Raw genomic sequence first — 24,890 nt, 5'->3', positions numbered from 1 at the left:
TACCCAGGAGGGGGAGTTGCTAGAATACAATGTTCAACTGGACTTGGAGCCTGATATATTCAAGATTTAGCCAGTTAGAGAGTCCTGTCACAAATGATCTAAAGGATCTGCCATCAGAAATATACCCCAGCTCCAACTCAGGCCACCTCAAGGAAGCAGCTTGCCATCCAGTCAGGCTTCACTTTGGCTGAGACAAAGAAGGAAGAGATGAAGACACAAGAAACAGACTATGAAGGAGCCTGAGGTGGGAGGCAGGCAGCGGGGAAATGGCATGTGCGATGTACTACTCAGCATCAGGAAACTCGGTGGATCTCTGTGGATAGCATGATGGGGTGAAATGAGCCAGCTTCTCAAGTGGCCACTTCCAGCAAGTGGTCTATTCGCAAATATGAACTTCCACCAATCAGAGTCTGTTCTCACGTGAAGGAGGAACTCGGCATCAGCTCCGCTACTGTGAGTGGAGTCGCCATGCTCTGCCCTTGAGAATCTGCGGTCATGGTGAAGTAAGGGGAAGAGTGTCCTTGTCTTCACACATGGGCAAGGCATAAACAAGACACGAGATATGCATCAGCCTGGTGAACCAGGAAAGTCAAAATCACTGTTCCTTACATTTCAGACTATCAGGAGTCAGCTATATCTGTGCAGCATTAGTTAAAGGCAACCTGCAGCTTGCTTTTTAAAATGGTATTTCTCATAATTCATTTATACACTGCATTACCATAGAAATAAGAGTAATAGCACACTGGAATATTAAATTAATTTTTATTTGAATTAAAAATTTTGAAAATACATGGGCATACTGTAAGAGTTAACAAGCCTTCCCAGGGGTTAATGGAACATCTTTGCAATTCATAGAAGTTCCAAAGCTAAACTTGTCAAGCTAATCTAAACAGACCTTTAACTTTTACTGGAATGCTCTATGCTCATGTCTGAGTTGTGTGCCAGGCTTAGAGCAGGACTCTCTACAGGATCCCATCATTTCAGCCTGGCTTCTTACTGTAAAGGGTCTTCAGCCATTGAAAACTCCTTCTGAGAGAAGCAACTTAACTACTGTGCAATGGACACTCTCTAAGGTCAGTTACAGATAATGGTACCTTCATCTACCAACAGGACCTGTGATTGCAAATAGAACAACTTGGTTACACATGAGGACTGGGCATTTAAATAGCAACAGATTAAACGGAAACAAAATGTTAGGTCAGTAGAACAAAAAGGTCATCACGGTGTGACTCGTTTGGTACAGAGGACTACACCTAGGCACAGAGTCAAAGCCTGGGCTTTTCTGCAGCCCACAAGACTAAGCTAACGCTAACATGCAAAGCCCTGCGAGATATTATGGGTTTGAGTCCAGACAATTCAATAAGGAATGCCACAATACAGCAACTCATAGACTTGTATTGCACCATAGTCTGATAAGGGTACAACAGTACTTGTCTTAAAAATGCACAAGCTTAATTAAAACTTAATACAATGCTGTTAATCATATGAACTGTGAGAACAGATTCACAGGTAGACTCATTCAAAGCAGTACCGCCAAAGATAATCTATCTGTGGGTGTAAAGTTAAAATGCAATTAAATGAGGTACATTTATGACATGGGGGTGGTGAGGGCTGGGAGTAGCAAAACCAGGAAATCATTCAAATTAGACTTCTGTGTGAAAACTTCTAGAAGCAGTACCAACTACTTTTAAACCCATTTAAAAGTGTTTAATAACCAAGTGATGCTGGTTATGGTTTCATCCCTGTAATTTCACCATTTGGACTATTTTCATTGTTGTTCAAAGATGTTATTTGTAATAAAGATCCTTAAATATTATACTCCTATAGGGAGGGAGTTCTCTGTGCCACCTGAATTCATGTTGATAGTCTCAACCCTAAAGTGATGACATTAGCAAGTAGAGCCTCTCAAAGTAATCAATTCATAAGGGTGAAACTTTCATAATCAAACCATTGCTCTTTTTACAAAAAGATACATCCTGGACTCTGGGAAGCTGAGGCAGGAGGATCACAAGTTTGTGGTCAAGTGAAGCTATCCAGAGAGTTTGAGGATATTGATATATCCAGACTATTTTTCAAAACATTCAAATAAATAGTCACAACACAGAACTCTCTCTCTCTCTCTCTCTCTCTCTCTCTCTCTCTCTCTCTCTCTCTCTCTCTCTCAAGGATGGCACAAACAAGTGACCATCTATGAACTAGGAAGAGAGCTCTTCCTGGACATCATCCAGCTGAGACCCAGCCTCAAGAACTAGGAACTAAGGGTTCCTGACATTTGCCCTCCCCTGTCAGTGGTTCCCTGCTCCAACCAACAATCTGAAATGATGGAGGCACCCATCACAATCACAGTGGGATTCTTTCGAGTTGTCGACAGAGCTCACAGATGACCATATCGAAGGTAAAGAAAGAGAATAGGTCAGAATCGCTTCCTCTCGGGGGAAGAGGACAGGAGGCTCCACCCTTCAGCATCCCCTACCTCAGGGTCAGATGAGGACCTCAGCTGTCTCTAGAAGTCCAAGGAGAAAATTCCCCTATGTCACATTATCCTGAAGCTTTATGATGAAGAAACTAGGAACACCTTTGGGAAGACCCAGCCCACTTGCTCTGCACATCTACCATGTGTCAGGAAGTTTTCTGTTTTTAATGACAAACAACACCATAAGGAAATATAATCCCTCAGTGACAAGGAATTTCTTTTACTCTCTTAAAACGAACATCAAGAAGAAAAGAATTCTTCTTGACTTCCCATGAAAACTGGGAACCTTATCAGTCACCCTCTTCTGAGTCAGTTCTGCAAACTGCTGCTCCTAGCAGTTATGTCACATGACTTTCTCCTTAAGATCCCTCTGCTACCCCCCAGTCTTCCTTCGACTGGCCTCTACCTATCCATGTCCCCATCCAATGGTAGCATCTCTCTTTGCGTTAGCAGGACTGATCCTTGCTAACCAACTCTACATCTCCCAGTGTTCACAGTTTCTCCCTAAAGTGTGCAGCATGTAATGCTTCTGGCACTGGGGGACACTGTCTCCCCAAGAAACAGGAGCCTTTAAGGAATATCCATCACCACACCCATCTCATTGACTCTTCATCATTTTTTGGTGATGCATTTTACTTACCTGCTTGTCCCTTTAAGAATGTGAGCCCTGAGAGAGCAGGCTGCTCTCTATGTACCCCCAGTGTGCCAAATTAATTCAACAGACATTGGGAAAACAATGAGTCATTACAATTTCATGAATACAATAAACCAAGTGATAAATGCACAATTGCAAATTGAGAAATCCTGCAAAGGAATGATACAGTATTCATAACCACATAAAAAGGTAACCACGATTTGTGAGGAATTGCCAAGTATACCTCATGCTATACAAAGAATCGGAGGCACCCATTCCACAGTGAAGTTACGCTGTCTGGGCTAGGCAGGTGGAGCTGAGACAGCCCCTGAGGCAGGGCTGCACACCCTGCACTGTCAGAGTCACGCAGTGAGTGAGAGCGTGTTGCTATTTCTCACTTACTTTAAACTCTGAAGAAGTCTCCTAGTTATCTACAGTTTGATAAGCACCGTGGCTTACCCTACATATGAAATGCTGTGCTGTGTATGCTCTGTTCCTCAAATGTTCCCACGGACCTTTGTCAGGAACAGCTAGCTGGCTAGGAGCACTGCTGTGCACCAATCAGAAATCAGCATGAAAATCTCTGGAAAACATTTCATCCGTCAGTATCTTCTAACAAAACTTCTGTTGTCTTAAATTAGCCAAATATAGATAGATGGTCATGCCAAGAACCATTGGAGAGAAAGAACAGCTAAGAAAGAATTGCCTCTCTAGTTAAAATTCTAGCAGCACAGAAAGAATGAAAGTAAGATTTCTGAGAGGACTTACATAGGTTGACAAGAATAAGCATACATCATGGGTTCTGCTTGTGACAGAGTACAGACACATGACTGTGCTTGAAGGTGAGTGTTGGACTTTAAGACATGGAATGAGAAGATGGCATTAAGAGTTCCTACCTGTGGCCAGATAGATGATGTGGACGAGTGTGTCCCTGCCCTGCACCACGTCGACGGCCACATGGGAGAAGCGGCTGTTGTCCTCCATGAAGGAGGGCACCGTGGTCACTGGCTGTACCACCTCATGCATCAGAATGAACTTCTGAGCGTCCTGTAGGTTTCTTTCTGTCAGGTTTACATACAGGCCCTGGTCCACGGTGCCACACTGTAAGGGAAGACAGGCCATGTTACAAAAGCTGGCTACCCAGATGCTCACAGTTCATGTGCCTACCAGATAGAGAGGTAGACAGACAAGCTAAAAGACAGAGTAAGCCATGATGCTTGAGGGAGTGTGCAAGTCAATCTCCCTTGACCTTCTCATCTCTCCTGTTCTCCCACTATAGATGGAAACTCATCACATTTGGAATTTCTCAGTGGATGGCAAAGAGAATATGAGACATTCTAAAATGGAGTAGGCACAGTTGTTGACTCTAATTTGAACAGCGGGTGCAGAGAATCTCTTCATGGTCTGTCGAGTCTCTTGGGAGATGTCCATAGAATTGCGATACAATAATATCTGGTGGGGGAGGGGAACTGACATTGAATATGAAGCTGGTGAGCACATATAGATGTGTGTATTTTCTTGCTATCACAGTGGGCTCATAAGCAACCGTGAGCTCCATGGCAATGCTCTGGTATTTATCTTAATCTGTAAACAGTATCAGTCACATGGGCTACACAAACAGTGTGACTTGTCTAAATGTATTTGAATTTCCTGTTAGAGGAGAGTTTAAAGGGCTAGGTTAGAGCCTGAGAATTTGCAATACAAGATGGTAAGTTGGTAATGGGAGAAGAAGATATAAGCAGTGAGGACAAAAGGGGTGAGAAAGGTGGAGAGAAGGGGAAATGGAGAAAGAGGAAAGAGGGAATAGTCTGCAGGGAGGGAAAATATCATGAAGATGATCCGGTACACACAGCAGAAAGGGCAGGTCAGAAAGTTTTGGATTTGATCCCTGAGTTGTGCTGGAAGGAGGCTGACAGGTAAGAGGGCAGGTGGGAAAGACAGCACGGCATTCTCAGAGTCTAGCTCAGAATCAGAAAACTGCCACGGCCTTTCTCAGTTCCTTTATAAACCTTAAGTCTGGTACAAGAAGTGAGGCTTCTTAGCAGCACTTCATATAAGCAGAGTTGATGGGGTCCACACGGCCTGAAACGACCATTTACAACATGTCACTCCCAATACTTGGTTTTTATAACAGGTTAGAGGTCCAGAGTATAAGGTAGAAATTGCTTTTTTGAAAGTAAATTATGTTTTTGTAGCATTTGATAAAATACCCTATATGCCATAAACTGATAGGCCGATTGTGGAGTTAGAGAAACCTGGTGTTAAATGGACTGCACTCAACTAGCCTGGTGATTAATTTAATGTTACATTTGAGTTAGAAGCAGCTGGACATCATGTAAAGGAAGTGTTCATGGTTATGTAGGGCCTGCAGCAGATGACCTGTGCCCTCAAGGGAGGCCCGGCCTCTCAGCTTGTCTCCTCAAATGCTAAAGGGTTGCAACACACCAGCTCTGCTCCCGTCTCCTGTCTCCTGATGTGAAGACTGAAGTAATGAGTGGAAGCAAAACATTCATAAATTAAGTCCTTGTAAATGCCAGGAATAAGACAACATTCCTGATAGTGCACAAGCTATCCAGATTGCAAATGCGTTTTTCTAAAAGCAGGCAGGATGTTCATGGTCTGTGGAGCTTTGGTGTCCAGTGGGAAATAAGAGGATAAATAATGGGACAGAAAAAATGAGCAAGTAATTCTACATGTAGTTGTTTGGGGTCTGGGAAGACTGTACCAATGGATTTTTATATAAATAGTATTTAATAATAATACTCTAAGCATAGACACATTGCTTACCTGGAATATGGGGTTTTGTTTTTTAATTTTTTTAATATTTTAATTGTTATTACCTTTAATTGTGTGTGTGTGTGCATGTGTGTGTGTGTGTGTGTGTGTGTGTATGTGTGTGTGTATTAGTGCAGGAGCCCAGAGAGGTCAGAGATGTCAGATCCCCACTGAAGCTGGAGATACAAATGGGCAGATGGGTGTTAGCTACTTGACAGGGCTTCTGACAATCAAACTTGGGTCCTTTATAAGGCAGTGTGGGTTCTTAACAACTGAGCCATCTCTCCACACCTCTAGGAACATTTTTTAAAAGTAAGAAAGATGATTACCTGGGCTTGGTCTGAAACCTCTCCAGGCAGGTGCTAGTTCTGAAGATGACTGTGTGTGGTGGTCAACTTGTACTGACATCAAAGGCAACACTTGAGGGATGGGTGGAGACAATGACCTACTTGCTGACTTCAATTGCCTAAAGCTACTGTGTATATATGCTGAAAACCTGGAGGTATACTCTCAAGGCAATGACCTCCTGCTGCCCTTAAAAACAGATATAGGTGACCCAGGGGGCACTTAGAGTGGTAGGATAGACAATCTTTTTTACTATACACAACAGGCCATGCTTCCTGTATGTTGTCTGTCTGTATTGTCAGGAACTGTATTTGAAGTGTTTTCCACCATTCTTTCCTTTTGCCATCCTATAATGAATATCTCACCCAAGGATTCTGTTTCCAGTATTTTGAAAACTATTCAGATTTACTGGATGTATTTCTTGCAGAATAGCAGCTCACTAAGCTCCCTAAGGGCTGTAACTTCTCTAGATGAACCTTCTACATACTCTGGTCTCCCTTAGTTACTGTCAGATTCTGTGCTACCCTGGGGACCATGTACAAGAAGAAACCACAAAAATAGAAAAAGCATAGCTTGTGTCCTCATAGGGCTTACAGCCTTCAATAACTGTCATGCCAACGCATGTTCAAACAAGATCAGTAATTCTATTAGTTGTTAGGAAAATAATAAATGCTTGTGTATTATCTGTTTCAAGCACAGTCCATCGATCCCCATTCCAGCACAGCAGCACTTAGCGGACAAGCTTAAAATGGGCTAACTCTACCCTTTATTACCTGTCTTCCATGGTGTTTCTGCACACTGGTTCCCCTGCTCCTACACAGCTTGCTGCAATACAAGCGTGTATTCACGGACCCTCAGGATGCAGCTACATTTCAGCCTGCATTTCCCAAGCAGTCTTCTTACCTGACTGCTCCTGCACTCGCATGTTTCCATTTTGGCTGCATCATGTCTGATTGTTGATAATAAAACTTGTAAAAACTTTTGGAGCCTGTCACCCAGCTGTTCTGCTGCAGCATCTACTGTGTTTTAAGTGGCTGAAGATCTTACGGGGCTCAAGATCTCCTGCCTCTATCAGGGCAGACAAATAGCACTGAGGGTGTGGAGACTGGGGGTTGTTTTGTGGGTTTTCACAGGGATTTCCACATATGATGTATTTCTCGACTTGAATCAGTGACTGCAGTTAGTTTCGTTTTCCTATTGTACATGTGCTACATAAATGCTAATTGTCAAGAGGAATACCAAAATGGAAAACAACAATAATGTTAGCAATAATAAATATAAATATTACCATTGGTTATTGTCAGTGTTGGGACACTTACATACGTCTAATGTAGGGATCTTTGGTACAAAATGAGCTCGCATTCTCTGCCAGTCTAGGTGAGAGCTAGAATATCAGTCAGGCACCCATGACAATGGGCCTATGGAGCACAATCTAGAAATCAAAACCTATCTATCTATAGTAGGAGATGGGGACACACACACACACACACACACACACACACACACACACACACACACACACACCTCACCACCACCACCACCACCAGAATTATAACTTCAGTTTGCTGGAAGTTTTAAAACTATGCCCAGGGGATGATGTCAGTTGAGCTAGCTTCTTGCCTGGCATGTGTACCACCTACCTCTACACATGCTTCCTTCACTATTCATCAAGGATTTATTCTATCAATAGAAGAAAGCAATCCACTCACGGTGATGTGGGCATTGTGACACTGGGACATGAGGGGACTTGCTATGTTATAGATGTATCTAGATGCATAGGCTAAGATACACATTGTCTGAAGTATGTAAAGGATTATGAAGCTGCCTGACTCACTCAGTTTATTGTGAAGAGCTGCAATCCAACACTATAATGCAATGGAGGGTGTTATAAATATAAGCACCTTTGTTTTTCAGTGCTTCAGGACCTAAACACCTTTTATAAAGGGACAATATATTTCTTCTTTATATGAAAAGGAAGAAAAACAGTCAAAATATATACAATTACTCAACATGGAGGACACAGAAGACTCCGGAGTAATGGCTCCCAAGGTCCTTCCAATCAAACGCTCTGTACAGCGATGAAACACACTGATACATCCAAGTTTATTCATATCTCTCCTTCCCCTTTCTATCAAGGAAGCCATGAGAGGATGCCAGCACTTCACCCAAAGAAAACAGTAAAAGCCAGATATGACATGCAAAGTAGTTATCTTATACTTAATCCCATTATCTGTCGAAAGTCTTAAAAATACTGAACAAATGAAAAAAAACAGGTTCAATTGCAATTGATCAATGCTTACTAAAATCTAAGTGAAAAAGTTCAAACTTTTTCTTAAGTCCCCTTTCTTTGAAGTCCTCGATTTGATGATGTGGGATGATAAACCAACCGGATTTGGAAAGGCTCAGTTCTATCACTGATCAATGGTTACTATTAACAGGAACTCGGTTGGGTGAGATCAGGGTTTTTCCTCTGTTGGTAGAGATAGATTTCACATGTGAAATCTCTTAGGATGGCAGTAGCTGAAGACAGGACCCCTAGGAAGCTTTCAACCTCATAGGAGTCATACACTGACCCGTGGGATGGAGCAAAAAACACTAGGGATGTTTCTTTCTTTCAAGGGAGGCAGCAAGGAAATCTGGCCATCTTCAACAGCTCACCAGAAGAACAATGATCCTGCTGTCATATTGCTCTTGAAGATGTAGGCTACAGAACTGTGATAAAATATGGTTCTCTCACATGGCATGTACTCTCTCATATATGGATTTTAGACATAGATCTGGGGAGTGCCAGCCTACAATCCTATGGCCAGAGAGTCTGGAAAACAGAAACTACATTTAGTGGCTGGTTAAGTACTGAGCTGAACTCAAGAAAGCCAGTATCAGAGAGGGAGGACTGATGATCAAAGGGATTAAGACTGGGCTGGTTGAACCCCCAGAAACAGCTGACCAGACAAAGGTTAACTCTTGAATCCCAGGCATCAGCCTGGGAATCCAGCATGGGACTGATCAAGACCCCCTGAATCTGGGTGTCAGTGAGGAGGCCTAGGGAATCTATTGAGCCTTGGGCAGCAGATCAGTACCCATCCCAAGTATACACATGGACTTTGGACTCCCATAGAACAATGTGAGGTGCACTCTCACCCTGAACTCTTGGGGAAGGGTCTAGGCCCTGCCCTATATGAAATGACAGACTATGGACACCCCCATGGAGGGCTTCACCCTCTCTGGGGGAATGAGGGGATAACGGGGGGTGGGGTGGGGGGAGGGCACGGGAGGAGGGGAGGGAAAAGGAGAGGGACCTGGAACTGACTTGTGAAGCAACCTTGTTTCTTATCTAAATTTAAAAAAAAGAATAAAAAAAATAAAAAAATATGGTTCTCTCTCTGTCTCTCTCTGTCTCTGTCTCTCTGTCTCTCTCTCTCTCTGTCTCTCTCTGTCTCTCTCTCTCTGTCTCTCTAAGCTATGGTATTTTGTTACAGTAGCCCAAGCAGATGAATACACCCACTGTCCAGACAAACGAAATAAATAGCCTCATCCCCAGATCTCTGCTGCTCTGGACATGGGAGCTGGGATGGTTCATTAAGGCCATTGCAGCTTGGCCATTCTTATTGGGTGACTGAGAGATGAATCAATACCAGCTAGGCTTCTTTTCTCAGCAGCCACTGCCACAATCCACCCTTCCCAACAGGGAGCCTCACCATACTTGCCAATTAGAGCTCTAATTTTGTTTGTCAAGACCCATTGCTCTGTGCCCTGGGCCCTATTCATTGGGACATCATTCATTAGGGATCAGAGATTTGGGGGACATAGTACATCATCATTAGCAGTAATTGAAGCCTGAATTCCTAGCCCACTGCAGAAGATTGGCCTTTTTCAGTTAATTATCACTCATCACAGCTCACAAAAGGCCCCCTTTTCTTGTCTAGGCACCATAGTCCACAAAAGGCTGTGTTCTATTGACATTAGCTAAGCCTAGGGAGGTGCTCTCCCCAGGAGCCAGGAGACTACAGCTGCAGTGCATGCAGCCAAGGTTTAATTGCTCAGACTTGTTATGCTGGGTTTCTACATTCTTAATAGAGAACACTCACAATGCAGTCTTCCTGAGATTACCTGAAAATTGGGGTTGGGATTGGGATAAGGCAGCCAGGCTGAGCGAGAGTTCTCTTGGTACTTGAAAGGTCCATTGAAGGCCTGTGAGATAGCACTCAGGTTGAAGACACACACAGCAGAGGCCGCAATGCTGTTCCTGGAGAATGAGAAAGGTGAAGGAACAGGTTGGTCAGAGCCCATGAGTGACCACTGACCTCCATTGATCACAGAAGTAGCATCTACCTTTAGCTTTTTCAAATTCAAAACTCATGTATATACCAAGGGGTTAGAGTCAGGCCAATACCCGGGGCTGCCTTGTGATTTCTTCATGTAAAAACCAAACATTCAGATAATTAAATAAGGTAAGTAGCAGATATGACCCTGCCAGCCGCAGAATGAATTCACTCAGCTACAAAAGAAGCAATTAGGAATTTTGAAAAGCTTCCTGAATTTTCAGTTCAGGAGGGAAGAGGTTTTATCTTCCAGTGGGCGGAGCCATCCATTCATCTTGCATGACTTCCTCTTTCACATATCTATCCGGTTACTTAGGTGGCAGCAGCCAAACATTTTTTTCTTCTTAAATCTACAGGTATTTGTGTTTGTCACTCTTTACAAAAATAATAAACTGAACGTATTTGACAAGGAATGCCTGTCAGATTCATCTTATTTATTATTTTAAAAGAACTGTAAATCTAAAGGGTCAGCAAGAAAAAAAAAACTAAAAGAGCACTTACATGAAATTCTGAAGCCTTAATTTAGAATTCACGTTCTACTAGAAAACTGTAGGCAGAAAGCTATGGAAGGTCAGTGCCCTTTGACTAAGCACAGGGAGGGCAAATGTTTCTTCTCAAATTTGCATTTCAAGTTGAGCTATGGTTCTCAAAGGAAACTGTAGATCAAATGAGGGGTGGGAACATATTTTGCATATTAATGCTCCCATCCAGTATTTTGTCAGAAAAAAGTCAGTGTTTTCCCTACATCATAGAGTAGAAAGGTCACAGGGCTTCTAAAACTTCACCTCTAACTTGTGTTTATCTGGCAAACAACCAAGAGGGAAGGTCACAACCCTACAGACTTCCCTAATCCCAATACAGTCTTAGAATCTTCAGGGTAAAAGTCATGCCTGTGTAGGAAGATGAAGTCTGCTCAATGAGATCCTGATGCCTGGCCATAGATGTGGGGAAGCATCCTGGCTACTTTGCAACAAAGATCTGGATTTGAGTACTTTGTGAGAGTTTTCATAGATGAGAAGCAGAGGGCACTAAAGAACATCTTATAAAAGGAGAACTTGTTCCTAGGAGTCGAGGACTGAGAACAGAGTTCCATGTGGAACCCAGCTGCTTCCACTGCAGGAAGTTAAAAAGAAGTGGGTGCTCAATGTGGGTGTACTCATTCTGCCGCCTTTTCCTTCTTCTCATTGTCTTGGGGGAAGCAGAACATGAAAGTCAGCTATGTCCCTGTCTGTGTGGGGAGAAGCTGATGCTGGGGGGCTTCTGACACAGAGGATACTGGTGATCCAGAGGACCACTGACACACTTTCACTTCTTTCTAAGTGGCTGAAGTATAGTACTTAGAACTTTTGAAATGGGAGCTTTTGCTGCTGTTATTTCTGGCTTAGAGCCAACAAACAGACAGCTAAGTAAGCCAAGCTCCCATTGTGTCTAAGATTGATGTCAGCTGAGCAACCAAACATTCCTCTTGTACAGCCAACACTATCTCTTAAACACAGTTTTGGGGAGAATATCAACTTTAGAATCCATAAATTGATTTTTTTTAATGAAAAAAATCCTCAAGTAGTCAAAACGACCTCTGGCGTGGAAAAGCAGATGTACAACAGGAATGGCCACCATGAAGGGAGTGGTGGCAAGCTATCTACACTAAACAGTTTCCTAACTTCATGCTGAAGGAAGACAGTACACTGAATGTTTATATCCAGTGAGCATGAACACTCGTCAGTAGTGGTAAGAGTAGAAAAAAAGAAAAGCCATTATATAAGGGACTCTTCAGGGATGCCATTTATAGGCAGGTTTCTGATACCAAAGTGATATAAGCAAAGGAGAGGCTAGAGAGATGGTTTGGTGGATAAAGCATTTGCTGACCTAGAATGAGGCATGGAGACTAGAACCCTGGAACCCATGGAGAGCCAGGCAGCCCTGGTGGCCACCTACAATTCCAGCACTCAGAAGGCAGAGACTGGGATCTCTGGGAGATACTGGCTAGCTAGAGTGCCTAGGAGTAACTAGTTCTAAGTTCAGTATGAGACCCCCCTCAATAAATAAAAGATAGCAATGGAAGAAGATGTCCAACATCAACTTTGGGCCTCCAAACTCAAACTCAAGCACATACACACAAAGGAACACATATGTACCCACACATAGGTGAATACATATGTGTGCATGTATACATATATATCACACATACATAAATATTAAAGGAAAATGATGGGAGGCCTTTCGTCTATATGTATCTTTTATTGGCTAATGAATAAGACACTGATTGGCTGATTATCCAGGCAGGAAGTGACATAGCTGGGCAGAATCAGAATATAAGCAGGGACAAATAGGAAATCTCTCTCTGTTCTTCTCTGCAGACACTCTGAGCAGTTGCCAAGCAGGACACCAGAGGAGTAAGAGGTCCCTGGACTGTTCTCTGGTAAGAGAAGACTACAGGGAAATACTTAGATTAGCAGTTATGGGTTAATAATTAAGTCATAGAGAACCAATAAGAAATCGTAGCCAATGGCCAACAGTTTCATAATTAATAAATGGAAAGGATTGCTTAACCTTTGTCTAAATTTTTGGGTTTCTAGGTTGGTTCTCCAAACTGGAACCTGTACTGTAGAACTACAGTGGCACTGCTAACAGAGGAGTACATCCCAGCATCCCCACATGGTCCCTAGTTCCCAGACAGTCAGGAGATGCTCTTGGGAGGTTTTCTCACAGTAGAATAGCCAAGGCCTTGGAAGTCAATGCAGGGTCCTGAGACAGTCCACTTAGGAAAGACTGAATGAGAGCTCTGGAAACTCCCCAAGCTTTGCTAAATCATACAATGTCTGTTGTTGAGGCTAGGAGCATCTTCCCAAGAAAACACAAGGTACTAAGAGGGGAAAACAGCAATTGCATTGCAAGTAAACGCAGAGGTCCAGGCAAGAATGATGTGATTGCAAAGCTTAGCCTTTCCAGACAATGCTATTTTTATTATGCAAAAATGTATGGCTTTTCCTACAGAAAAAAATGCATCTAACATGTATCTGCACTTCACAAGCAAAGAGCAATTCATAATACAATAATTTGATACTACTTTTTCCTGAGGACAAATAAAAAATATTTTGAATTAGCTTTCCTGAAGTAAGTCCCACAAAGCATGTATCTGTACTTAACATTTAATTCATGCTGAAAAGACTCTTTCTGTTGTGCTTTGGCTGGTAGCCCAGGAAAATAAGAAAAACTTTCTCTAAGGCAACTTTAAACCCCCAGAGGTCCAAGAACAAAAGACTCATTCAGGAAAAGTGGAAGAGAAGGGAGAGAGAGAGCAGGTTGGCTACAACTACGTACACGTTGGTGGTGAAGATGCCATAGATCAGGTCCAGCTCTGGTAGGAAGAAGGTGCCCTGCAGCTCATTGTAGTAGAAGGGCACCTCACCGGGCCGGGAGCAGTTGAGGCGAGCCTTCATGAAGGTGGTCCAGGTGTCTTCCAGGAGAAATCGCCCCCCAATGTCGTTCTTGCAGACCCGGGCAGCCCTGGAGAACACAGTCTTCCCACAGTCGTGCTCCACAGCATTTTCTCGGAAGAAGAAGTAGGTGAAATTGCCAATGTCATAGGAAGACACAAAGTTTGGCTCTATAAACAAGAGGAGAGAAGAAAACATCAACATCATAAGCCACGCCTCTCTTGGAAAGTCTCATCTGAGGATTCTTTTTGACGACAACTAGTCCTCACTAGAAAAAAGAGAAACATGGGAGATTCTGAAAGCAGCTGACTAATGAGTGCTGCAAGGAAATACACGGCTGTGCTTGTGTCTTAGTAAAGGTTCAACAATGTGGTTCTACTCTCAATCACCCTGCTAAATCTACACTCAAGCTCTCAAGGCAATAGCGCCATTAAAAGCTCATGTATTTAGGAACATATACATATATATGCACATACATAGGCAACAACAATTAATGAGAAAAGAGGCCATAGATTTAAAAAACAGCAAGGCGGGGACAAATGAAAGAGTTCACAGTAAGGTAAGGGAAGGGGGAAATGCTCTGATTGTACTATTATCTCAAAAAAAAGAAACAAAAAATTAAAAAAATGAAATAGACAAGTGAATAGAAGAATAGGTTCTCAGATCAATGAGGGTTCTTCTGTTTGAAAATCCTTAAACTTTAGAAAAAAGAAGAAAATAAGGTACAGAGAACAGAATGTGTTGGGGCTTTAACAGCATATGAAACTGAACCATACTTGCATGTTACTGGACATAATTTACATGCTTTCACTAATGTCCTTAAAATGATTTTTGATAGCAAAAAACTGAATCAAAACCTCATATGGCAAGGTTGATACCCTGAATTAGCTTTAGCATCCGCTGTTACTATGGTGACCCTGCAACTGTGACAATCAAGCCTTGTTTTCTGATTTCTAGGTCACCAAGGGAATAGACAGAGAGGGACAATGAGTGTCGAAACAGAGTCTAGAAGCTTTACGGTCTCACAATCAGCTGAAATATAGGCATGTAGAAATGTTCAAATCAAGGCAAAGCCTTTATTTAGCTGTCAGGCTTATTAGGACTTTGGGAATCAGAATTTTACGCTTAGCATTTAAAGAGTTATCTTCTTAATTTGAGACTAAGCCTAATAATGGAGATGCTAGGTTTTCACACGCTTACATGCCCTAATTCTATTGCTTAAAAACATCAGCAAGCAGTTCCACATCTGATTCCTTTATCTATTTCCAAGGCACTCAGTTCATTCAGTAAACATCTGAATTTTATGGTGTGATTAGGACAATTATGGCAATAACCTTTGATATTCAGAATTAATAGGAGGACACAGCAGCTACATATACAAGGATCCCTTTTAGGGATGATTTGCTTTATTGTGGGGCAACTCACCTGGCCTTGTGCTTGACAATAACTTATTGATTGCACCAGTTTGCCTTCTATTGGCAGGATGGCTGAGAGCAGCCCTGCCAGCAATATAAGTGCTAGGATGGTAATAGGACACAAAGCAGCTCACCCAGGATCTGGGACAGTCCGGACACAACATCAGTGCTGACCATACCTTTAGTATAGCCAGGAAAACTGCCACCAACTTTCAATCATCTCTCTCATCAAAAAAGTCCTAATATGATCTCATTTTAAAAATAAATAAATATCATAAGCAGCATTTCTATTCTGCTTTTTCCTCTAGCTTTCTATAGTTCTCTTATGCTAATTAAGTAAATCAAAGGATACATAGAAATCTTGACAAGAAATTATTATAGTTTCAGTGCCACCAAGCTTTTGTTTTCTAGGTCACGGCTGCTTTAACCTGAAACAGACATATTAGAAATAAACAGACTGAACTGCACTAGAGCATATGACCTGGATAAAAGATGTGTGCGCAGATACTGTACACTTCAGGATCCTGGAGAGACACTCATTAAGTCAAGTGTCTGCACAGGACACAAATAAAATAATGAGGAATTTTTAAGTGATGCCAAGTAAGGATCTCTAAGAGAGAACTACTGCAGACACAAACACTAAAATGAAAGACAGGGGCCGATGACAAAACTACATTCAGTGTTTAAAGAGTCATCTGTATGCAGAGCTTCATGGAAACGGCCTCTAAGTTATTTCAAAAATGTATCCTGCACCCAGCTTAAATGGCCAGCCTACAGTTGGAGAGGTATACTCCAAACAAGAAAATCACTCATCACCACCCCCATTCCCACCACCACCATCACCACCACCACCACCACCACCACCACCACCACCACCACCACCACCATCACCACCACCATCACCACCACAACCACCACCATCACTACCACCACCACCACCATCACTACCACCACCACCACCACCATCACCACCACTATCAATAACAGCAATAAATCCTGTGTTAACTGGAGGAGATGCAAGGTGAAGAAATGACCTAGCACTCTGCTCTTTCAGAAGGTCCAAGTTAAGCTTCCAGTATCCACATCACGGAGCTCACAACTACCTGTAACTCTAGCTCCAGGGACCTACAACCCTCTTCTGGACTCTATTACCAATGCACTCACATGTAAACATCCACACTCATTTGCACATAATTAAAAACAAAATGAATGTTAAAAAATAAACTTGATAAAATACAGACAACACTAGAACAGGCTAAGGTTAACAGTACTCAACTGGAAAGGGTGTGGTAGAATTCACTGAGATTTATCAAATATCCTCACAAACAGTCACTTCAGCTGTTAATAAGGGATAAATGTGTGAAAATGCATGCTGTATATTTTTAGTACATGAGACTTGTGAAGAAGTGGAATAACTACAAAGGAAAGGCTCCATCCTGTTTATTGCATTTGAGTTTATAATGAAAATAGCTGCACTCAAAGGAACTAGTTCTTGAGCTAAGCTGTGTCTGTGCCACTAAACTCACAAGGACCAGAGAGATGGGTGACATAGTAAGATGTTACTTCATAGTGGAGAACACTAAAGGTTTAACAACTCGGTCAAGCTTACAGAGCAACACTGTGGGTGATGAGACAGGAAGCCAGGAATCAGGATGTCTAACCTTAGAACCTGCATATTCATTCATATTCATTTATAGTTACAAAGGAATGAAAAGGAAACACTGTTAAAAAACAAAACATAATATTCTATCAGCTCTTCAAAATTGGATTGGGGACTGAGGAGATATCTCAGTGAGTAAGAACACTCATTTTTAAAAGAAGAGGACCTGAGTTCAAATCCTATTCACCCACGAAACAGTCAGATATGGCTGTGTGTGCATTTGAGGGAAGAGACAAATGGGTTCCAGGAGCTCACTGGCCAGGCTGTCTAAACAAAATGTTGAGTTGCAAGTTCATGGATAGACCCTGTTTTAAAAACTAACGGGAGAAGAAGAGAGTAAGACATTCCAGGTGTTTCCATGACCCCTACATGCTCAAATGTAGACCTGTGTAGCTCCACAGGTATGTGCACATACACTGCACATGTAATGTACAAATACACACACACACACACACACACACACAATAACAGGAGTGGATTTTTGGTCAGTGCTCTTGTAGAAGAGCCACAACCTTCAACTGACAGTGCTAAGTAGGTTTACTTGGGCACAAACCGAAGAGGATTTTGAATGGACTAGAAAAGATGGTGAAATGGCTAGAGGAAACACTACCCCTCAGCTCTCAGGAACATTATGATGAAAAAGGAACAAGGAAACGCGTGAAGAAGAAGTCAGCTGTTCAAGGGCTTCATGAACAAGAATACCATTGGTAATGAGTAAGCAGCCCCAGGGTTGCAGGTTTCAAAGGAACATCTCCGGCTGGCCATTAGGTGCTCTGCTAGCACGCTGTTCTCTAAGTCTCATGCAGTTTTCCCATAGGAAATGTAAGCATTTTGGGCAACAGCTTCACTCTCCCACCGAAACCCCCACTAGTATTCCCAAGCCTAAATGGCAGTGATGCCTACCAGTAGAAATGCTCAAATGTACCTTTCTTTCTCATTTGAGGAAACAGAACTTGTGCTGAGCCTGTAGTAACTGTTGCTCTTAAGTTTGCTACACTGCAGGTCATCTGGCATGAAGACTGAGTCTGTTTGGAAACAGGTCCTGCCTCCCTACAGCGAACCTGGGGACAATGATGGGCACCGCACCGTGTGACCAGCTGCTAAATTAGGAAGCTCAATTTCTTGGAAATCAGGTCTTTTGGAATTCATCTAACATCCTGTTCCTTTCCCAAACACAATGGGAACACCAAAATACTGATCAGAGAGGCAGCCAAGAATCCTCTGTGTGTGTAGATGAAGACACCAACCTCAGCACGAAGAATTTCAAGGTGCACATTGTTTTTCCCACATTATTTGACCCTTGTCTCGTTTTAAAACACAATTCACTGCAAACTAGTAAGTATCATTCTTTTTTTTTTTTTTTTTGGTTTTTACGAGACAGGGTTTCTCTGTATTGTTTTGGAGGCTGTCGGTCCAGCCTGGCCTCGAACTCACAGCGATCCGCCTGCCTCTGCCTCCCGAGTGCTGGGATTAAAGGCGTGCGCCACCACCGCCCAGCAGTAAGTATCATTCTTGAAGGGAGTGAACAAGCCACAAGTTGGACCTTGCTGCCTTATCTATGACGGGTATTATAAAGACTTACCTGAGAGATCATTTACACGTCATTACTATTAGGGCTACATTACAGAACAGAAGTTTTCCCGCTGGCTCATGCAGAATAGAAGGAAACATGTCTCAAGGTGAGCATGTCTATAAATATGCAAATGGAGAAAGTGACTTTTCTCATAACTTTAAAACATTGAACTGCAGATTACAGGATATTACACAACATATGCCAGACAAATGAAGAGGGTTAGCCATCATGATATAGGAATAGTGTTACATCTTACAGAATGATGACTGTAGCAAGAAAAGACTCTGAGTATAAACATACATGAGTGGTTAGAGGCATGCACAGCAACAAGCATCACAGATGAGCCCGGCCGTGGAAAATAAACAGTGACTGTCTGGATGTCTCCTAATTTATAATCCTACTCTAATGCACTCACAAGGGAATGTAGTATTCCCAAATGGCATAATCTGGGGACTGCTACCCTGGTAGTTACTGACATAGAATCAATGAGAATAGATATGAAAGAACTCTAATTTTTCAAGTTTATGAAATTACTACTTGACTCAAAATCCATGAAAACCACCACTTGTAAGCAAAATAACTCTCAACAAAATGAATGTCTAAGCAGAGTTGGCATAACCGGGGATATGTTGTGGGGTACTGCTCTGGACTAAAACATTGTCATGTTACATGGTCTGCCATCCCTAATGACTACTGAGGGCACTGGAGACAGGGTCTGGTACTTAGTGAGATCACAATAAGTGGTGGCCAGTACTATTGTACCATCCTTTATTCTTGCTGTTCCTTTCAGACTAATTTGTTTTTGACAGCACTTCGAATGACACTAATAATGAATGAGCAAACATATCCCACATGTATTAAGCTTAAAGATGATAAGGGTATGAGAAGCATAAATGCAGTTAGGCTGACTTTTACCAACACGGGGCAATTTCACAATTAGGAAAATGCCTTAATGGAAACACTCTTTACATGTGACATAGCAGATAGTCCTAATCTATAGGTGTCACTCATTATGAAGCTATTTCCATACCATTTTTAGACACACCCTTATTTTTGACTTTTCTTCTTTTGTCATAAGTACAACAGAACATCCTGCATAAACTTCCATAATAAAATTTAATTTTTTAAACGTATTTAGACCAATTTCATGTAGGTACTTAGGTAACTCAAGTAAAACTTAGTTAAATGTTCTTTTACCCTTAATCAGTGAATACAGCTCTTTTCCTGAGATTTCATCTAAATCACAGATAGATAATTCATGTATGACACACATCTGTATGTATGTACAGTACATGTAGGTGTATGTGTGTCACATACATGCAGCACTGAGGCATATGTATACTCAGCTCAATACTTCCACCTACTGGCTGTACAAACTTTTTTTCAACTTAGTTAACCATTATTTTCCCTGATTTAAAATGGCAGTAATGATATACCACTTGAAATATCATTGTGAGATTCAAAGGGAATGTGTATGCCAAGTGCCAAGCACTTGGTTGGCAACACAATCAAAATACAGGATGGAAACCATAACTGTCTCATTATGTAGCTGAATAAACACATACATCAGTGAACAGATCATTTCTATTCACTTGTCAGCCTTACTCATTAAGCAACCATTTTGCTTATGAAATTAGGCCCCCGCTGCTTCCAATTAGTCTGGGGCAACATGGTGGCAGGGACTGTGCTGTACATGGAGCCTTCAGTGTCAGCCGTAGCATACCTCCCTCACTAGCCTGTTGAACAGCTCCTATACTGTACAGAGTAATTCTGGGATCCTCTGTAAAGAGATAACAATGCCCACGTTCTAGAACAAAGCCAAGGAACCAGCAAGCCAGAGCCAGGTGAGTGATTACAATAGCAATGGTAGCTAGGACCCTGAATATCAATAGAGTACTATGAAGTCAAGGATTGGCCAGAAGGAGTTAGGGGAAGGACAGGAATGAGGTCAGAAACAACCACAGACCAAGAGCAGGGTGAATATGCACACCTGAGTGAAGGAACAGCTTGAGAGAGGATGGTGAGGGTAGATAGGAGCCAGTGTCAGGACAGAAGGTTTGGGTCAGAGAAGCAGGACTGACGAATAATCCAGATCAGAGGGTTGGGGCTTTAGGTTCATGTGGGACTATTCCGATTTTTGTGGACTTTGAGCTGTCAGTAAGGTATGGAAGCTCAGAGCCAGCATATCCTTTGTTATCCTATCTAGTCACGTGACCATTGCCACCGCAGGAGCCCAATCTCAGAAAGCAAGTCAGAAGAGAGGTGAAACTCTTCTCTCCCCCTCTTGTGGGCAATGTAACCCATTATAATACATCCTCTGCAGGGTTTTGCTGGTTCCAGGAGTGACTGTGCTGCCTACTCACTAAGGAAGAGTCACACACACCTGGGGCCGGCCATGAGAAAACAGCTGCTCCTTCTGGGATTTCCCCTTCTGGTGCTGATGGGAGACTCAGGATCTGGGGATTTGCTTTTTCTCAGAGCACAAAGCCAGTGAGGTCCATTGTGCATCTACCTTCAGTCTAGGCTCATAGCCTCTGGAGCCTTCATCACAACCCTTATCACAATCCCCAAGCCACGTGTTTCCAAGTTTCTTACCTAGAACTAATTTCATGAATAGTTCTAAGCACTTAAAGTTGAAAATTTCTATTCGCAATGTGCATTTTGTTTCTGATTATTTTTTTTGACATTTTGGGTTCAAACTTAATCTGAATTTTTTATTTGGAATGCTTAGTTGAATTAAAAGACAATGGGAAATATGCCCAAAGTAAAACACATGAAATTAATTTGGAAGATCATCTCTGCTGCAACAGTGTGCGTTTTTTTTTGTTGTTGTTGTTGTTTTTATCAAATTTCTTCCTGACAAACTACAACAAAATAAGTAAAACCATATGATGGCTTTGTGTCCTGGTTTGGTTGGATCCAAGGAAAAGCACAAACAAAAACAAAGATAAAACCACAGAGGTTCAGCTGTCTGCTACGTAGCTATGAGTGAACTAAAGTAAGAAGCCATTCACTAGGGAAAGCAAAATCCGTAACACAATGAGAGACAACTCACAGATGTATGCATCTTACACCGAGAAGTAACAATATGATTTGGATCAAGAAGACGGTCCAAAGAGGGACCCTTAGTAGATTAGAAAGGAAGCAATATTTACAGTCAGCAGGGGAGGAACAGGAGACCCTCACAAGGAAGCTGCTACGACTGCGAGACAATGAGCGTGCAACATTTCTGTGATTTACACCCATGCTAGTAAATGCCTACATATTTTCTCTGGAGAGAGATCTCTTTCTTCCAGCGTGGATTCTAATGCGGAGTCCCATGTAAATCAGCATGCACTGTTTGTGACTTTACTGAAATACATCCCCCTTTCTCCTTTGAGATGTGCAAATCAAACCCACAGGTTCTAAGTGACTTGTTGGCAAGTACAGGAACTCCCGGAGCAGGCAAGGACTCTGAGACTCCTCAGCTTTCAGACACTTGGTGCTCAGTTAATGTCATATTATTTTCAAAAAGCAGTATCAAATTGATTTCTTACATCCCATAAAGGACTGTGTTAAATCAACCTGCCAGCTTGTCTTCTTGGTTGGGTAATTTCAGTTCATTACATCTTTTTTCTTGCAATGATTCAGCAATAAAGAAAATTCTCAACCTTTTCTCAAAGTACATATGCCTCTCTTCCATGGCAGTTTTGCATGAAGATATATATATATATATATATATATATATATATATATATACACACACATATATATGTCACTGGAGAGGAAGAGCCCATTTATGATGCTAGTATTTCCTAATGTGTAGTCTAAACACAAAGGGGGTTGGTATCATGTGGTAGGGTACAGGCTATGAGGTGGGATCTGTTTTCACATGTGAGGTTGTCATTGGGTGTGGTTCAGGAGTCGTTTCGACATAGAGGGCCAGAATCTCCTTTGAAGGTCTGCAGGGAAGACTACCAATGAGAAGGATGCAGGGTGTCCCTTCTTATATTTTTGGTTGTGAGCCTAGCCTTTAACGGCTGAGCCATCTCTCCAGCCCAGCGGGGTGTCCCTTCTAACTGGAGTGTTCTACCCAGTCTTTGGGATTCTCCCATATTCCTACTGTGGCATCAAGTCTGAAGCAGGTGCACCAACATGCAGGTTGTGTGGAAATAGAATTTATTAAGATATTTTTGTATGTTATAAAGATAATCATATATAATTTGCAAGAATTTCCAAAATAAATGGATTCTGCACAGCACGTTCATCCTGATACATCCATCTGATGACTAAGATTAGGCACGAACATTAGAAAAATTCATTGTACTGTTGTGTGTCACATATGTGGCATACTTTGAGACACTCTCTACCCAGTTTAAGTTTCAGGAATCATATGGGTAAAGAGAAAGCCCTGTTCACAGCAAGGACAATTTTAAACCCATAGGCATATATTATCAACTGTATAGGTGACTATGAGATTTATTTTTATTCTTGCTTTATAGTGTTTTTCTTTCCCTTGACAGTAGCTTGGATTTTTCATTTTAATTTTGCCTATCAAGCCCTCTTTACCATCATGTTCCTTGGTTTCTATAGTCTGCTCTTTTGGGGGGAATTGTTAGCTGCAGTCAGTAATGATAATCTAGATGAACCAAGGAATTTCCCTCATTCTAACACTTCACTGTGTAGACACTACAAGGCAGACCTTCATTGCTCTCAGAATGGAGTCCTGTCTAGCCACACTGGCTACCAGGAGCTGGCACAGACTTTACAAGGCAGGCATGGATCCTTTCAGGGGAAGGCAGAAACTACTACTCTTTGACATATGTACACAGATCTCCTCCCCCAACAGAATTATCTTTAATTAGTAAAATTTAATTACCATCTTTAAAGTCTCCAGTGGGTCTCCTGAAGGCTTGGTAAGCATCATAGATATATATCACAATGGGGAGCATCACGGATATATACCAAACCGGCGTGGTTCAAGTAGGTCACCCAAAAAGTTTTCTGCACTAGAAACATGACACCTCACAGAATATGATACTTTCACTTTGAGGATGTTTATGGCTCTCAAGCGAGTCCTCCAGGGGCAGCAGGCTTAGTTATCTGAGATTGGAGGAAGCTGAGGAATTTGCATGTCTACCAGCTGGGGCAGGCAAATGGCTCTGCAGAGGAGTAAAACCAGCAAGTCCCTGGGCATTAATATGATAACATCCACAGGGAGTCTCCTGGTGGCTTTTCAAAGTCCACTCAGGGGTTTGTTATCCATGTTGTCACAGTGGCACTAAGCTCCACAGATATACAACTGGCTCAGTTTACAAACACAATCGTACGCATGGTATTCTTTTGGACATACCCTCTCCTTTTTTTCCCATTGCTTTTCTGTTTCTGCAAGTTGACAGTCACTTTCATGAAGGCAAGTTTTATAGCTTCTATTTTAAGCTTTGGCTATTAAACATTTATTGCCCTGCCTTACAGTAATCATTTAATAAGGGTTAGTAATGATTAATATTTTAATGCATTAAAGCTGTTAAGAAATTTCTCTAAACATATAAATTTGTTTTAAGAGTAATTTTGGCACAGAGGGAAAAGAATCTGGTTTTGAAAAATCATGTTCAGTATGAAACACATAATTCAATGTTCCAGATGCCTGCATATTGTTATTCAGCCAATTACACTGGCTATGATAAGTGAAGACATAATGACTGAAGCAGAGGCAGAGGAGATGTGGGTGAAAAGGAACATCTTCGAATGTTTGTGGCTGAGCCACTTGGAAACATACAAGTCTTGTTTTGGTGGTTGTTGTTGTTTTGTTTTGAGTTTTTGATTTCTTTATGACTGTGGGTTACAACTGAGATATGTTGCCTATGTAACAGCACCATTCCTTGTTCTTCTCTTTGTCAAATGTTCTTTTCTCCTACTAATTCCACAAGCACTGACTAAGCCTGAGGTACTGAGGCCACAAAGGCAACTCTTACCTAACCCTGTCCCTGAAGAAATTCACAAACTAAGCAGGGCATTGGTGGTACACACCTTTAATCCCAGCACTCGGGAGGCAGAGGCAGGCAAATTTCTGTGAGTTTGAGGGCAGCCTGGTCTACAGAGCGAGTTCCAGGATGGGCCCCAAAGCAATACAGAAAAACCCTGTCTCAAAAACCAAAAAAAATTTGAGGGAAACAAAAGTCAATTATCCCCTGTTTGTGTTGCTATGGCAAAAACACCAAGTGGCATAGTATAAAGAATAGAAATTATTTTCCCAAATGTCTGCATCTAAACACTA

The 24,890-nt window shown here is 42.0% G+C and overlaps 1 protein-coding gene across 2 annotated transcripts in view; it reads right to left on the bottom strand.

Annotated features, from left to right (window-relative positions):
• Window positions 1-24,890, bottom strand: part of Sema5a (semaphorin 5A) — a 427,756-nt gene that overhangs the window by 112,476 nt on the left and 290,390 nt on the right. For both annotated transcript variants that reach the window (XM_040757698.1, XM_040757699.1), the window contains exons 9-11: window positions 13,871-14,156; window positions 10,338-10,473; window positions 4,004-4,208 (exon numbers count right to left, since the gene is read on the bottom strand). In XM_040757698.1, coding sequence (XP_040613632.1) covers window positions 4,004-4,208; window positions 10,338-10,473; window positions 13,871-14,156 — 627 coding nt within the window. The remainder of the gene's footprint in view (window positions 1-4,003; window positions 4,209-10,337; window positions 10,474-13,870; window positions 14,157-24,890) is intronic.

The sequence above is a fragment of the Mesocricetus auratus genome, unplaced genomic scaffold (assembly GCF_017639785.1).
Source record: "Mesocricetus auratus isolate SY011 unplaced genomic scaffold, BCM_Maur_2.0 Super-Scaffold_100015, whole genome shotgun sequence".
In the NCBI taxonomy this organism is placed as follows: Eukaryota; Metazoa; Chordata; class Mammalia; order Rodentia; family Cricetidae; genus Mesocricetus; species Mesocricetus auratus.
The sequence above is the reverse complement of the archived record's forward strand: the minus strand, read 5'-3'. Positions and strand labels throughout refer to the sequence as shown.